Source organism: Camellia sinensis, chromosome 6, assembly GCF_055761805.1.
Source record: "Camellia sinensis isolate YWXY chromosome 6, ASM5576180v1, whole genome shotgun sequence".
NCBI lineage: Eukaryota > Viridiplantae > Streptophyta > Magnoliopsida > Ericales > Theaceae > Camellia > Camellia sinensis.
In genome coordinates, this window is record NC_138966.1 from 91,096,575 (window position 1) to 91,113,818 (window position 17,244).

Genomic DNA, 17,244 nt, shown 5'->3' on the forward strand with positions numbered 1-17,244 from the left:
TTCGGCAAATACTTCGCCAATGGATGGGAGAGGAGGTCTGCCAATAATTCTTCCTCGCACTTCATCGAACTCAATGTTGAGGCCGGCAAGAAACTTGTAAATACGACTGTCTTCCACAGTTTTCTTGTGGTGGCTGCAGTCGTCAACCGATTTCCATTCGTATGTGTTGAAGATGTCAAGATCCTGCCACAACCTTTTCAACGAATTGAAATATTTGGTGACGGAATCATCTCCTTGACGAATCTCTCCCAACTTCAAAGTTAATTCGAAAACTTGAGATTGATTTCCTAGGTCAGAATACATCTGACTAACATTATCCCACAATTCTTGTGCAGTAGTATAGCACATGTAATTAGAGCTTATATCCTCCTCCATGGAATTGACCAACCATGTCATAACCATGGAGTTTTCAGCGTCCCAATTGTCGAATAGCGGATCATTAACAGCAGGAGCCTTCTTGTCACCAGTGATGTAACCGATCTTTCCTTGCCCACGGATATACATCCGGACAGATTGTGACCAGCGGAGAAAATTATCACCATTTAGGCGGATGGTGGTGATTTGGACAGAGTGAGAGTTGGACGTTTTCACCGGAATGGCAGCGGCAGGGGTTGAAGTGGTTTCAGACGTGACTTCCGACATGGCTATGACGGTTTTAGGGCTGCTGTGTTTTTTGTTGCTCTGATACCAACTTAGAAAATATGAGGAAGAAGAACTCCGAAAATATGAGGAAGAAGGAATATATTTTTGTTATATTCAAAACTTCTTATCTTACAAGACCAAATGACACTCCTTATATAGGAGATATTACAAACATCATTATAACCCATTATATGCCACTAACATATTATATATTACCACTATCTACCACTATCATATTATATACATGCCACTATCTACCACCAACACCACTATCATATTCTATACATGCCACTATCCTTCACCAACACCACTATCATATTATATACATGCCACTATCTACCACCAACACCACTATCATATTCTATACATGCCACTATCCTTCACCAACACCACTATCATATTATATACATGCCACTATCTACCACCAACACCACTATCATATTCTATACATGCCACTATCCTTCACCAACACCACTATCATATTATATACATTAACACAAATTTCCAGCATGTACCTCATTAATAGGACCCTTAGTCGTGTGTTGAATAATCTCACTCTGTTTCATATCCTTATGCCCACTACCACTCTGTTTCCACTCTTACCTCATGTCTTTGGGTGTACCTGCTTTGTTCAAAATCGAAGTCTCACTCGCACAAAGTTAGATGACAAATCTATTCGTTATATCTTCTTAGGATACTCTTCCATCTCCAAAAGGTATAGGTGTTATGACCCTATATCTCGTCACTTTCACCACACTTCAGATGTTACTATTTATGAGGATCTTCCTTTCTTTGGTACTAAACCCTCCTTTGCAGGATCCTTCAACTGTTACTTCCACTGTTCGCCCGGTGACCATTTTCGACGAGGTTGAGGATGAGGTTGTCCCCCTCCTCCTTCTCAACCTTTGTCTCCTCCCCCATTGCAAGTATTCTCCCATCACCCACGCTCTCAGCCTCCCCTTACCGTCTCTCCGATCTCTGGTCAGGTAACTTTTCTCCTTTGGCTCCTCCTCTAACTCCTCGTCGCAACCCACCTCGAGATCGGCATCCTCCAAATCGTTTGAGTTATTGAGTAGTACTAATCATCCCATTTTCCAGTACCTTTCCTATGACAGGGTTTCGACTTCTAACCGTTCTTTCCTAGGCAAGCTTGAGTCTAAATCAATCCCTCAATCTGTGTCTGAGGCCCTTCAACATCCAAAATGGGTAACAGCTATGCAGACTGAGATAGCGGCATTAGAACAGAATCACACCTGAGATCTTGTACCTTTACCCCCTAGGGAAAGCACGGTTGGTTGCAAATAGGTGTTCACCATAAAGTACCTCGTTGATGGTTCAGTTGACCGTTACAAAGCCCGCCTGGTGGCCAAAGGTTTCATATATATTCCTAGTAAGGATTTTGGTGCCACTTTTATCCTGCTGCCATGCTTACTTCTGTGCGCCTCCTTCTCTCCCTTGCAATATTCATCAACTTGATATCAAGAATGCGTTTCTTCATGGAAATCTTCTTGACAATTTACATGGCTCTTCCACCCAATAATTGGGTTGAGAGGGAGTATTCGAGGAAAGTGTGCCGGTTACACAAATCCTTGTATGGTCTGCAACAATCTCCACGAGCATGGTTTGGTCGCGTCAATTCTGTTATTATATCTATGGGCTTTGTTCAGTGCCACTCAAATTACATTTGTTTCATTCGCCGGAATTCTACAGGTCAGTGTATAGTCTTCTTGGTTTATGTGGATGATATTATTCTCACAAGTAATGACTCTGTTAGCATTGGTCAAGTAAAGAAAGACTTAGGCCAAACTTCTGATATTATGGATCTGGGATGTCTCAAATATTTTCTAGGAATCAAGGTGGTTCGCTCAGGGGAGGGGATCTCCTTGTCTCAACAAAAAATATACCCTTGAGTTGCTTAAGGATACTGGTATGTTAGGGTGTAAACTTGCTTCTGCTTCTACTTATATAGATCCTAATGTCAAGCTCACATCTGAGTCTGGTAAGTTGTTGGATGACCCAAGCATGTATCAGCATCTTGTTGGATGCCTCATTCATTTAACCAACACTAAACCTAACTTGACATTTGGGGTTAGTGTTGTGAGTCAGTTCATGAATGCACCTCGTACAAAGCACCTTGACACGGTTCATCATATTTTGAGGTATTTGAAGACTTCTCCTGGCTTAGAATTGTTCATTATAGCTGGTCTCCAATCTAGGCTCTCTTGTTTCACCGATGCCAACTATGCAGGATTTAGGACTGATCGGCATTCCACTTCTGGCTTCTATACTTTCTACGGTGATCATCTTATCTCATGGAAAAGTAAAAAGCAAGCGGTTGTTTATAGATCTTCTGCAAAGGCTGAGTGTCGGGCTATGGCACATGAAACATGTGAGATTCTATGGCTTCGCTCTATTCTGGTAGAGTTGGGTTTTGAGAAGAGTGTTCCTTCCTCTTTATTTTGTGATAATAAATCTACCATTATGTTATCCTCTGATTCTGTGCTTCATGTGCGTGCCAAGCATATCAAGGTTGACATACATTTCATTAGAGAAAAGGTTCGGACTGACATTGTGCGTCCATCCTTTATCTCTTCTTCTCAGCAGTTGACAGATATGTTCACAAAATTTGTGGGACCAACTTTGCTCCAATCTTCCATTGACAAGCTGTGTTTGTTGAATATCTTCACGCCAGCTTGAGAGAGAATGTTGAATATAGAAACCAGAATACTATGTTTAGAATAGGAATTAGAATACTTTTATGTTGATTGTATAAATCTCTCTTCTTGTTTATATTGTTCCCTAAAATTGTATCAAGAATATGTTATATACATATGGCCCCCACCTCATTCAAAGGTAAGCCAAAACCATTATTTTCATCCTTTTGGATCGTGCTCTAAAATTTTGGCTTCAGCATTGATAGGCCCAAGAAGCTTGAGCTCCTGCTCATGTGCTGAAAATCTTTTGACTAATTCATCAGGTTAGCTCAGATTTGATGTGAACTAAACAGATGAGCAAAGCAGACAGCTCAACAACTAAGCAGCCTTGATCGATTGCAATCTTTCAGCAATAACAATTGCACTCAACAACCCTTACTCCCAATTACTTGAGGCCAGTTACATGGATCTGTCTTCTCCAGACAGCTCTCTGTAAAGCCATATTCTCAATTAAACAAAGGCAATCACGTCCACATTTTTGGTATCTCTTTGTTCAGCATATGTGACTGAGTTTAAATTGGATATCTATTGACCACCAAAACATATAGTAAGAATACCAACATATATGCATGTGCGTATGTGTCTCTGATGGCCACAACCACATGCAGCAACAATGAGTCCTTATCCCACACCTAAACTGAAGTTGGAAGCACAAATAGTGTCTCGTAATTCTACCCAATCACGAGCACATTTATTTCCAGTTTCCCACTTTGCAGTAACTCATCATCTGTCTACACGAATTTTTTTTCCAGATATTTCTCAGTTAAAACTGAAGCTGTGAAACACTCTCTTTGGAAGCAGTCTCTCCACATTAACTGTATTCTATTGTTGTGAAATTCGCAATAATCCAGTTGTGGTGGGTTTGACCCTGATGAAACCCCTGTTGGGTATTCCCCCTTCTTGTGAGTATAAATACTCATTTCCTACTTGTTCAAAAGGAGGGGGGAAATGTAATATTTTGTATTCATCCCACATCAGGTTTGACTTTTAGATGTGCTCCACCTTAGATTAGTCTTTTTGAGATTTGTGGTGGGTTTGACCCATGCGAAAACACCCCTGTTGGATTATTCCGCAATTGTGTGAATATATATTGCTCCTTTCCTTCTTGTTCAAAAGTCGTGATTCCAGCTCACAAGCAGCTAGAAATGAAGCCAAAAATTAATTAATTGAGAGAGAGAGAGAGAGAGAGAGAGAGAGAGAGAGAGAGAGAGAACTAAATTAGTGAAAACAAAGAAAACAGAATTCAAATAAGGTCCCGTTGGAGCAAGGAGTGAAAATATAGAAAAGCAATGGTGGAACATTTAAACTAAAAGCAACATCCAAAATAAACACACACAAAAAAAACAGCACCTTGAGTGTGAAAGCTCTCCCATCGCGACCATCAGGAAAGAGCACAGTCAGAAGCTTTTTCTCTGCTTTTACAACCACACTACAAATTTGTTGAAAAGAATCATAGAAAGGTGAGTAAACTATTCCAACAACCATCTTAACAAGCAACTGTGCGCAGAAAGCCAGAACGCTAGATCAACTTCAAATCAAAAGAAGCAAGCCAACCTGCCTGAATTGTTGAGGTCAATACCACCAAGGGTCAGATTCACCTCACTCCCCTTTTGAGGAACAGCACTCTAAAATGTAAAACCATGAAAGATGAAACATTTTTAATCAACACAATGAAAAAATGTCATTTTAAATGATGTACAAATGACATCAAGAACATTTGTGTACACAGCCATGGCCTCTCATCAGTATCACTTTCATCATAGGGAGGGAAGACAAGAATCACATTATTCACTTTGTGTGGGACAATCTATGAACTTAACAGGGCAAGCACTTGGTGCTTTGCAAAAGATGGGAAGGCTGACTCCCATAGGTGCTAATCTAACAACTGACTTTCGCCGATCAAAAAAAAAAAAAAAAAAAATCTATGAACTTAACAGTCAGCAGCCCAAGGTGCTGATTGGAGAAGACAACAGCTTTGCTTCACATGATACATGTTCAATTTGATAAAAAGGTTCTAGTCACTACAATTAAGTACAACAAAGGTTATGAAACTTGCAACCACATTCTTCTGGTCAGAGGCAGAATGATGCATATACTTGACCATCACAATAAATTAGAGTCACCTCTGAGAATTCCACAAAATTGAAAAAGAAAGGATCAAATTCGAACCATAAAACAGTTTAGCGTGATAAAAGAAAAAGAGAGCATACAATTTTCAAGCAATAAATCAATGGTAACTTGTAAGAAAAGCTACTTAATAATAATAATAATAAGAAGTTCCAACTCTGACATAAAACTTCACTGTGTATAATAAGACATGCAAACTTAACACAAAACACTTACTGGATCACTTCTGAAAAAGACCAATGATGTTCGCGTTAAAATAAACCACCTTTTCTTCCAAGAAGTCCATCCAATTCCTACACAAGAATAATTACAGAGTAGTAACTTAAGATGGAAGTCGTAATCTTCACAATAATAATTGATGTACCATAAAAAATTATTTCCAAGCTAAAATCATAATGGATATTACCATAACATCTTATGAAAGCAGAAAATTTAGTAGATAGGTCTAAGAAAAAGATGAGGTGATGATCCTTGGACATTGACATGATTTCATAAAGAAACTGATAGAAATCTTCCATAATTATGTTTTTAGTATTATTAGAGTCTTATTTTATCATTATTTTTATATTTTTTAGGATTTTTAAGGTTAGAGGTATTTTAGTAATTTTATATTTGCTAACATGGGTCGCACATGGGTCGTCTTGTGGGTCAAGTTATTTAATTGAGTTTTATTTATATTTCTTATTTGATCTTAAATTAATTTTGGAAGTTTAAGATATTATAGTAGTTTTTTTTTTTTTGTTCTAGTTAGTTTAGGAAATCTCATAGTCCTTTATAAAGCCTTATAATGCTTATAGTGGATGGACTTGATATTTTCATAAAAAGTTAAAGAGCTTTGAAGCTTCTTTATGGGTTATGTGATGCAATCAAACTCTAGGTGTGATGCCCAAGGGAATATAGGAGTGATTCCTAAGGGATTATAGGAGTGATTCCTAAACTTATCTTCTTCTTCCCCTTTCCCTCTTTTATTTCTGCACTTTAATAGCCCAAAACACTGTTCACGGGTACTTTCACAGCCCGACAACAGCTCTTACAGTGCTGTCCTGCATCACAAGGGCAATTGTGCCCACAGCCTCTAATCCCAAAATCATTGATTAGATAAACAAAGCTATGTCCAGCCAAGGAGGTGTATCTTAAATGAACCGGGATAGGAAAAACATTTTTCGTCTATCTAACTGAGAAGAGGTTGTGGGGAGAAAAATCATAAAATCCCAAGGTACAACTCTAACAAATTAAAGTCAAATAAAGAAGATAAAATTAAAGGAACTAGACTTATTTCAGAAATCACCATTAATTTAAATACAACAGTGCTCTGAAACGTGCATTGGGCTAGGTTCCCTATTCACCAATAGGAATCAGCCAAGGTTCAACTTCATAAAAGTCTGATTTCAAGCACTACCAATAAAGTTAAAAATCACTGGGCTACATTTCCACCAACAGGAGACTCTCCTGCCTCTAACTGGCCACCCACAATTTGGCAATAATTATGAAAAATTGGTTTCATGCACTACCAATAAGTAATGCCAAGCCTCCATTGTTAATTATTTGATCTGCAAAGCCAACCCCATGTAGTTGGCAGTAAAACCAGCACACTTCTTGTTCCGCCTTGGTATATTGGTTTGAAAACACGAATGATCAAGCTCAAAATAAAATAAAGACTCACTAAGACATCTGATATATGAGTGAATCCATTGAATTCGTGTTATACTAATAACAATTGTCATCACCTCTTCCAACTATCCATGCATGCACAAAGTTAAAATGAATAATGTACAAAGGAAATCTTTGACTTTAGCTTACATAGAATTAGTAGCGAAGGTGACTTCCTATTGCAAGAGAAATAATAACTCACAATACTCGAGAAATAAGGAATTTTTTAAACCTATGATTTTTAAGTTCCTCATTCTATAAAATTTAGAATTTCAATATAAAATTTTTACAAGTTAACTATTAAGCTGGGCTGCATTTTATAAAAATTGAACTGAAAATATTGATTAATTTGACTCAAAAAATAATATCAATTAATTTGAATTAACAAATAATCAAACATTTACTTCATTAATAACCAAACAATGGCTTTAGCAAGTTTGAGTTAGTAAATTTTATAAACATTTCTCAGACATTAATTGTTTACAAACATATAAATATGGTAAGAAAGTAAACACTACAATTTCTAGAGCATACAATAAAAGTGAGTAATAATTATTATCCTATATTTGACTAGCCTATTAAGAAATTTGGTGGATCCCAAACCATAATATGCAACTAATATGGAATTCAAATTAAAAACCCTCACCATGGAATTAAGATACATATTGCATTTAAAATACTAAAAAGAAATCTGTTAGAATTTCCCATCTTTACCTTCACCTACTCCACTACACACTCCACTTCACCTACCTCCACTTCACCACACACTCCACTTCACCTAACCCACTATCACCTCCACTACACCTACTACCACATTTTCTTCTATATATACATTGTATAGGAATTGTAATTAAACTATCTTGTAATCAATCAATCAATAATACATCAACTTTAACATGGTATCAGAGCAAGGTTGAGAAGCTACTAATTCTGCTTCACCGGCGGACGGCAGCCTCGCCTTGGCCGCCCGCCGGACCTCTACACATACCTTCAATTTTTTTTTTTTTTTCACTAAGCGAGAGCACACAATACTGTCATCAAGCCCAGTCTCTTCTCTCTCTTCCTCTAGAAGTTTTCTTGTTTTTGTTTTCTCCGAAGAATTGAGTCTATCCCATTGTGAATGGTGGAAATCTTCAGCAATCGGTTCCTGATCTCCCTCTTTAAAACAAGGGGGATCTGTGTAGCCTCTGCTTCCTCCTTTGGATCTTGCAAACAAGGTTGGTATTACCGTTGCATCGGCGTCGACCCCTAAAGCCACCGTTAATAAAGACATTGGCCCTCCTTGAATCTGTTTGGCTAAATCATGAATTGTTAAAGCCTCAGGTACACAAATAAATAAAGGCCCTTTTCTCTCTCTCTTCACTTTATCAGTTCCTTGAATCTGTTTGGCTAAATCATAAATTGTTAAAGCCTCAGGTACACAAATAAATAAAGGCCCTCTTCTCTCTCTCTCCACTTTATCAGAAGCATGAGACTATAATATGTTTCTTATAATAATCCAGAGCACTTTTTATTTTTTATTTTAATATGTTTATTATAATATTTCTTTATTCTCTTTATCTCAAAACCATGTGCATCCCTTTTATTCCCACTTCCGTTTATTCTTATTATTATTATGAACCACCTCAGAACCCATGTGCATCCCTTTTATGACACTTTCTTTATTTTATTATTTTATTTTATTTTATCTTAAAATAAAAATAAATAAAAAAAAAAAAAACAAAGCCACCCACGTGGGCTTCTCCTCACTCTTTCTTCCGTTTAATTTCTAAATCTATTATTTTTATTTTTTTTCTCTAAATTCCTTTTTTAATCTCTTTCAAATACCCATTTTTTATTATATACTCAACATTCTCATCATTCTTTTCCCCACTCCAATATATTATACTAGCCTTCATTGATTCCCCTACCTTCCACCACTTCCTTTTATTTATTATTATTATTCTTATTTTCACCACCAAAAAAAAAAAAACAACAACAAACAGAGGCAGAATTGCACACCAAACCTTCCCTTATTTTATTCATGTCGGGACTCACCCCGATCACCATTTTACATTAAAAAAAAAAAAAAAAAAAAAAAAAAAAAAAAAAAAAAAACCCAACAACCAAAACCCAAACAACCACATACACAAGCGGGATTTTTCTCCTCTACTCTGCCGCCGATCTCTTCTTCTTGCCTCCGTCCTGGACGGCCTTTGACGGTGTTGCCTCCGTGTTTCCCGCTCCACTGGGCACGATCACTCCACCATACTCCTCCACTGCAGCATATGGCGGCCCTCCAAAACGGAACATCACGGTGGCCTTCCGTTTCAGCTCCTTATTTTCCGCCTTTAGCACACTTATCTCTGCTCGCGCATCCTTATACATGCGTTGGAGCAGAGCCAGCTGGGAGTTTAAATGCTGCACCTCATTTGTCCTACTCTGCAGCCGGTTTGACAAATTTGTGACCGCCGTCATACTTTCCACACATGCCTTCAAAGTATACTGATTGGCCTCCACATCCGACAGCACTGCCATTCTTTGCTCCACAGACCGCATCGGAAAGTTCAACGGAGTATACCCAGCGGTGTTTGGTTGAGGTTCACTGGCCACTGCACCAGTTCTCTCTCCTGTGGACTCGTTGAGGTCGGGAAAGAGGGTGAGCAGCCCGCGGGAAGACGAAGCCATTTTTTTTTGGGCCACAGAGTGTTATAGAGAGTGTTACAGAGTATCTTCTCAGCAAAACCTCTCTTTCTCAGCACAACGAAGAATTTTTCAGAGGTTTCTCTCAGTTTTTCTGTCTCAGTTTCTGCCTCCTCCGCTTCGGTTTATAAAGACCATGACACAGAGGCAGCCACGCGTATCGCGAGCCACTTGACGCCAAACGACAAACGGGCACGCCAACCAAGACACTCACGTGCCTCGCCATCATGTCCGGCACATCTTTTTATGCCTTGGGCTCGCCTTTTGATGGCACGCCTTTTTATGGATTGGGCACGCCTTTTGATGGCACGCCTTTTGAAAGATTGGGCACACCTTTTGAGGGTGCGACTTTTTAGGGGTCCGACAAGACTCTGTAAACTGTCCCGATATTGATTCCGGTTAGCTCCTTTATGGGTTCGACAAGACTCTGTAAACTGTCCCGACATAGATTCCGGTTAGTTTCTACAAGGGTCCGACAAGACTCTGTAAACTGTCCCGACATTTGATTCCGGTTAGCTTTTTTCAAGGGTCCGACAAGACTCTGTAAACTGTCCCGACATTGATTCCGGTTAGCTCCTTCATGGGTCCGACAAGACTCTGTAAACTGTCCCGACATTGATTCCGGTTAGCTCCTTTATAGGTCCGACAAGACTCTGTAAACTGTCCCGACATAGATTCCGGTTAGTTTCTACAAGGGTCTGACAAGACTCTGTAAACTGTCCCGACATTGATTCTGGTTAGTTTCTACAAGGGTCCGACACGACTCTGTAAACTGTCCCGACATAGATTCCGGTTAGTTTCTACAAGGGTCCGACAAGACTCTGTAAACTGTCCCGACATTGATTCCGATTAGTTTCTACAAGGGTCCAGCAAGACTCCGTAAACTGTCACAACATTGTCTTCTACAACGGTCCGACATGACCCCATAAACTGTCTTCTACATCGGTCTGACACCACCATACAGTGTCCTCTACAACGTTATGACACCCCATACAGTGTCTTCACCAACGGTCTGACACGACCATACAGTGTCTCCTATCCTTTTTTATTTTTATGTATTTTCTTGTTTTGTTACTCTCTCCAAACTCAAGTTGGTTAGTTTCTCTCCTCCTTGAGTTTGCGGGGGGCTGTTAGAATTTCCCATCTTTACCTTCACCTACTCCACTACACACTCCACTTCACCTACCTCCACTTCACCACACACTCCACTTCACCTAACCCACTATCACCTCCACTACACCTACTACCACATTTTCTTCTATATATACATTGTATAGGAATTGTAATTAAACTATCTTGTAATCAATCAATCAATAATACATCAACTTTAACAAAATCTCTAAACTTCACCTATTAAATTTTTTATACATGAAAATTCAAATTATTAAGAAAATGATAACTTGATTAAAATTCAGTTAAATATGGGGTATAATCTGATTTTCATATAGTTCAATCCAGTCAAATAAATTTAGTTAAATCTCTACCTCAATAAACCTATGTATATTTAAATTAAACTAGTGTCATTGAAAAATCGCCGTGTAGATAGGCCTATTTGAATTTAATAATTTTTCTCTCAAATCTCATCAACCCAAATTCACACCCAACCTCTATATTTTGTATTTTCTAAATACTCTAAAATAATTTTAAATGAGCAATAAATAATTTCATTAAGATGCAATGTTATTTTAAAAAAGAACAAAACAATTTGAAACGTTCCAGAGTTGAAGACAATTCAACCTCAATCGATTTACATTTATGATGTTATTCATTATTGATTACAATTGTATAGAATATACTAAATCTAAGTACTAGAGCAAGAGCAGCATGTGATGAATCACATGTTTCATATAAGAAGTCGAGAATTGTTTAAATTGCATAATTTAAAAAATCTCGCAGATTTAAAGTCCCAAAATTGGTGCAAAGAAACACAATCAAATTGAAATTCCAAGAACAATCAAATCATACCCTAAACTTCTACAAAGAACGTTGGCTAAAATATGTTTCTTTCAATCTACCAAAAAGAACAAAAAAAAAAATAGGAAAATAATTAAGGGGGAATCTTAAAGAAGAAGAAAAAGCTTCAGGTTTATTGGTTGGATCACTAAATAAGGTTATGGTACCAATCTTGTGAGTGAAGCAATATCTTCCCATTTGACTGATTAACCTTACAAGTTTAAAACTTTGATAGGAGCCCCACACCAGTCAAAAAGCTTCTTGATCTAAGATCAAATCTATATGGTTCTTGTATTCTTACCATAAGAAAATCAACTTATTACAAATCTGATGTAAGACTTGCCGCAAATAAACAAACAAATAAACTTAGAAAACTGAGTAAGACAAACAATTACGTTTACCTTGCATATTAAACTTTTTTATGCTGCCCCGTGCAAATGTAAAAACACTGCTCTAACCAAAATTTTAGACTTTGCAAAGCTCGCACAATGGAAAAGGAGTGTAGTTCTAATCAAAACTTTGCACTATGTACGATTCTATAGGTGAAGCCACAATTTCAAACGCACCAAAGTGAATGTATTATATATGAATGTGTTAAGACATTTTGGCCGAATACAGAAAATTGTATTGCCTGTGACTACGGACTGTTTTTTATTAAGTATGAATATGGAATTTAATTTCAAACAGCCAAATATTCATTTTCTATTATATATGAAGTATAATAAATATTTTCATTTGCTTAAACATACTTATCAGTTTTCCTTCAATTTTTTGGCCTAATGAGATGCTTTGTGTCTCCTAGAGCTTTGATAAATTCATAACTTCATCTAAGTATGATTTAAATGTCAAATGAAGATTCTATTAGCCATGTAAAAAAACAAAGACAAAAATGGATGACTATGGGAAGGAAACACTTTGGAGTAAAAAAAAAAAATTGAGAAATCTAAAATCCAAAAAAAAAAAAAAAATTACAAAAGCGCACAATAAGTTTTCTCCTTTAAAAAATATATATATATATATATATGAGTTCATATGAATATATATTAGCTCTAAGTTTTGTAAAATTTGAGTCTATTTATTGGGGAATGCAAACTAAGTGGCTCGGACGTCCCTAGGGGACAATATATATTAGTTTTAGCATTGTTTGACATTTAAAATAACCCATTCTTTAACCAATGACCTATTAAACCAAAAAAAAAAAAAAAAATGTATGCCATTTTTAGTCCCATTGACATAGAGAACACACAATATTCTACGAATAAATTTTTTTAATTATTTTTTTAAATCCATCTTTTGGTAAGAAATGATAATAATTGCGTTTCTTTTTAACTTTTTCTTGTTTAGTCCTATAAAATTCTTTACTTGTACAGAACCTATATTATAAGATAACAAATGGAACGATCTAGGTATAGATACAATCCCTTTCTGTGACTGTACCATAGGGTTTCATGACACCACATAACCTTAAATATTGGGACTCGCATGCAAATAATATATAAAATTATGAGAAATAATGCACACATAATCAACTATGTTAAACCAAAGAGAAAAACATCATGTGCCATCATTCCAACTTTCTAGGAGTCTATCATTTTTTTCAGCAATTGAGTAAGTCCAGTCAGGAAGGAAAACGCACCTTTGGATGATAAAAAAAGTGGCCCACTCTTGAAAATCTGCAGGGCAATGTAAATTTTAGAACACATAACACTGGAGGGATAAATTCACAAGGCAGAACATAGTGCATACTTGTGTGTCTAAAATTCACAAAAACTTTTGCAATCAAATTGTATGTTTTTGTCAATCATATTAGTAAGTTTTATGCTAGATATATGGGATTCTACTTAAAAATTCTTTTCACAAACATTAAAGGATGATGATTGTGACAATTTGAAATCCAGCATAAAATAAAAAAATAATAATAATAAATAAAAAAAAACACCCATTGTGTAAAATCTTGTCAGAAATAACTCAATAATACAACCAACCAACATTTGCATTTGTTAAAAACAAAAAACATAGATAAATCTTCAATTCACTGGTGAGCTACAAGAAAACAATATCAAATTTAGTGATGACACTATGTAGCAGCAGGAAAAATGACAATTACCTTATTGCCACCACGAGAATGCCCGCGTTCTGGAGGTCCGGCCGGATGTTGGGGATTACCACCCTCTCCCTAAAACATAAACACGCTTCGCATTAATCTATACTATTATATATGTGAGCACATGACTTGGTGTCTAATAGTGTGATGCCTTCTCCTTTTGCCCCGTGGCAAATTTTCCTATTCTAAAGTAAAAAAATATTATTCAAAGGCGTAAGTAAGAGTTGAATCAAGACCTTGATTTTCATTAAGAGCACGCTTACCATTTAGAAATAATACATATTATGATATTAACTTTTTTATTATTTATTTTCATATTTACTTATTTGCACACGCATTACCCACTAGTTAAATTAATTTTTTATTCATCAACCCCAATATCTACACAAAAAAATAAATAAATAAATAAAACCCACATGCATACATACTCGCCTTAGAATTTGTAAACATATATGATATCATTTGATGATTAAAAAAAATGTAATTGGAACCTGAGAAGAGTCTGTGTTTCGGCTAGTCATTGTCCGATTTAGAATGGCATTCCCGCAAGAACACAAACGAGATCAACGCCTTTGGCCAAGGACCTGCATTCACAATAATCAAATTCATCAATCCGATGGATCCAAAAACGCGAACGAACCACTAACACTGAACAAATTTGAAAATGTGGAACGCAAAAGGAGATTCAAAGCGTACACCACAGCACAGAAACTGTAGAAACATATGATGATTTTGAGGACAATGTTTGATGCGAATTAGGGAATGAGAAAGAAGAAGAGGAAGAGAACAAGTGTATCTCTGTGTGTGTGCGCGCGCTCGCGTGTGAGAGAGAGAGAGAGAGAGAGAGAGAGAGAGAGGGTTTTTTCTTTCTTTTTTGTTTGTTTTTGTGTGCCATGTGAGGGTGTCGCTCAGGTCTCCAGGACTTTTCCCTCAACGGAAACCCGTTGGTCAAGCAAACGCGCCCTCATTTTGAGCGGGGCCTCTCCTCTACTGTTTTACACGTCCACCCACGCTCCCTGCCTATCCATGGCCCTGAATTTTTGGCTTTTTCTTTTTTTACTAAAATTCTTAAAATATTAAAAATAAAATAAGTTTAAATAATTAATAAAATAAAATATCATATCATATCAAATTCATAATTATTTTATTTTTTTTCACACAAATATCTCATCTAATTACAAAAAAAATTCAATCATCTTTTCAAATACAAAAATTTTAACCTACTAAAATAATCAACTCCTCACACGAGGACTATATATTTGTTGGTAAAAATAAAATAAAATAAAATTTAAATTTAAAAAACAAAAATTAGAGAGAAATTACACACCGCCATTCCTCTGAGTAATGAAAATCTAAAAATTAAATTTACAGTCTAGGCCTTGATGAATTTTATTTTATTTTCAAGCATCATTCTCCATCCGTTCACGTATTTAGGTTGTGATGATGAATTTGAAAAAAGATTTTTAAAAAATAACAGAATGCGTTAGAAAAATATATAAAAAAAAATTTTTTTTTTTTTTTGGGTTTTCCTACTTCTTTCTAATAATGACGTTGCGACGGGAGGTGGTGGCAGGTGTAACAAGTGGTGATTGGGGTTAGGATTTGGAAGCAGTGTTGAAGTTAGACTTTGAAAATTGAACATAATGAGAGCGTTTTTTACGTAATGAGTTGGTGAATCAAGATCTCTTATTCCCTTTTATGCTTCTTTCTATGCTCCCTTCTTTCTCCCTTTCTCCCTTTCTCCTTCAAATTTTATGGAGTTATCTATATCAATAATGATGACAATATAAACTTATCAAATCCAAGAGGACAAATAAAGGTGCATAAAAAGGGATAAATGATCTGTGTTCAGAGTGTTGACATCCCAATTCAAGTTCAAGCTCCAGCTGCTCCAGTTTAAGTTCATACGATTGCAACAGTTCAAAGAGTTCAAGGAGCTGAGCTGCGGCCTCGTTGTACCTTTCCTGTGCTGCTGACTCGTGAGAATATCTCCCTAGTCAGTTAGATGGTTAGATAGTTATCAGTGGTTTGTTAGATAGTTAAAATAGTTAATTAACGTCTTGTTTTGTATATATAAAATAGAGAGTGATATGTGTACGAATCTGGAAAAAGAGATAATGAAATAAGATTGGTTTTAGTTTTTCTTCATGGTATCAGTGCTTGAAAGACTTTCGCGAACTCTTGATCTATGGTAACTTCATCTTCTCTATCTTCATTTGGTTTGTCTTCTTCAATTCCTTTGAATTTAACTCTGCTAATCTCCAATCTTTCATCATTTGTCACTGTGAAACTTGATGGATCCAACTTTATCATCTGGAAGACTCAATTGTCCAATATTCTCAAAGCTACTAATCTCATTGGTTTTGTTGATGGTTCAACACCATGCCCTTCTCTGACAATTACAAATTCAACAGGAACAAAGATTCATAATCCAGATCTTCTTCAATGGTGTATGATCGATGCTCATTTATCAAGTTGTATCACTGCTACACTTACACCACCAATCTATTCTATTGTGCTTCAGTTCTAGCATTATTCTAAGATATGGTATTCTCTTCACAAGAGATTTACATCTCTTTCTCGATCTCAGATTCATCAATTAAAGAACAAATTGAATTTTGTTTCCAAGAAATCTGATACGATGGAGGAGTATCTTTCAAAGATCAAGGCCTTAGTCAGTCAGTTAGCACTTGCTTCAGTAATTGTTGAAGATAAAGATTTGGTGTTAATCACTTTGAATGGCCTGCTATCTGAATATGATGCTTTCACCACAGCAATTCGTGCTCAATCTGACATTATTACTATGGATGATCTATCATCTCTGTTGTGTTCTAAGGCAATCCATTTGGAATCTAAGCACAATAAGATTGTAGAATCAACTATTGCTTTATCTTCTGTTAAAGGATCTGCTAATTCTGTTTCACGTGTACCAAATTTCAGTTATTCTAGAGAAAGATCTTACTCTAGAGGTAGAAGAGAAGATTGAAATTCAAGATCCTATAGAGGTAATGGTCGATATTACAACAACAATAGAGGTAGAGGAAGAAATTTCAATCAGGTTTATTCTACTTTAGGTTGTTAAATTTGTGGAGGACTGAGTCATTCTGCATGGATTGTTGGCATCACATGGATCCTCAATTTCAGTCAGCTTCACATACTTTTCCTCACTCTCAATCCTCCCAATTTGCTTATTGTCAGCAACCTAGAGCTCTTCTTGCTTCTTCTTCACCTGGTTCTAGTGCTTATTCCTCACATTTGTCTCAGACTCCTACAGATTTCCTTTCTAGTCCTTGGTACTTAGACTCTGCAACCACATACCACATTACTAATGATCTAAGTCATCTCAATAGCTATCAATCTTATCCAGGCTCA

At 36.5% G+C, this 17,244-nt stretch overlaps 1 protein-coding gene across 4 annotated transcripts in view; it reads right to left on the reverse strand.

The window, feature by feature from the left end:
- Nucleotides 1-14,813, reverse strand: part of LOC114280354 (rho GTPase-activating protein REN1) — a 55,607-nt gene extending 40,794 nt beyond the window's left edge. For all 4 annotated transcript variants that reach the window (XR_014332647.1, XR_014332646.1, XR_014332645.1 and 1 more), the window contains exons 1-7: nucleotides 14,569-14,813; nucleotides 14,364-14,456; nucleotides 13,876-13,944; nucleotides 13,405-13,441; nucleotides 5,700-5,776; nucleotides 4,911-4,981; nucleotides 4,707-4,785 (exon numbers count right to left, since the gene is read on the reverse strand). Coding sequence is in view for 1 of the 4 variants with exons in the window: in XM_028222714.2 (XP_028078515.2) it covers nucleotides 4,707-4,785; nucleotides 4,911-4,981; nucleotides 5,700-5,776; nucleotides 13,405-13,441; nucleotides 13,876-13,944; nucleotides 14,364-14,393 (363 nt within the window). In the remaining 3 variants the exon portion in view is untranslated. The remainder of the gene's footprint in view (nucleotides 1-4,706; nucleotides 4,786-4,910; nucleotides 4,982-5,699; nucleotides 5,777-13,404; nucleotides 13,442-13,875; nucleotides 13,945-14,363; nucleotides 14,457-14,568) is intronic.
- Between the last annotated feature and the right edge of the window lie 2,431 nt (nucleotides 14,814-17,244).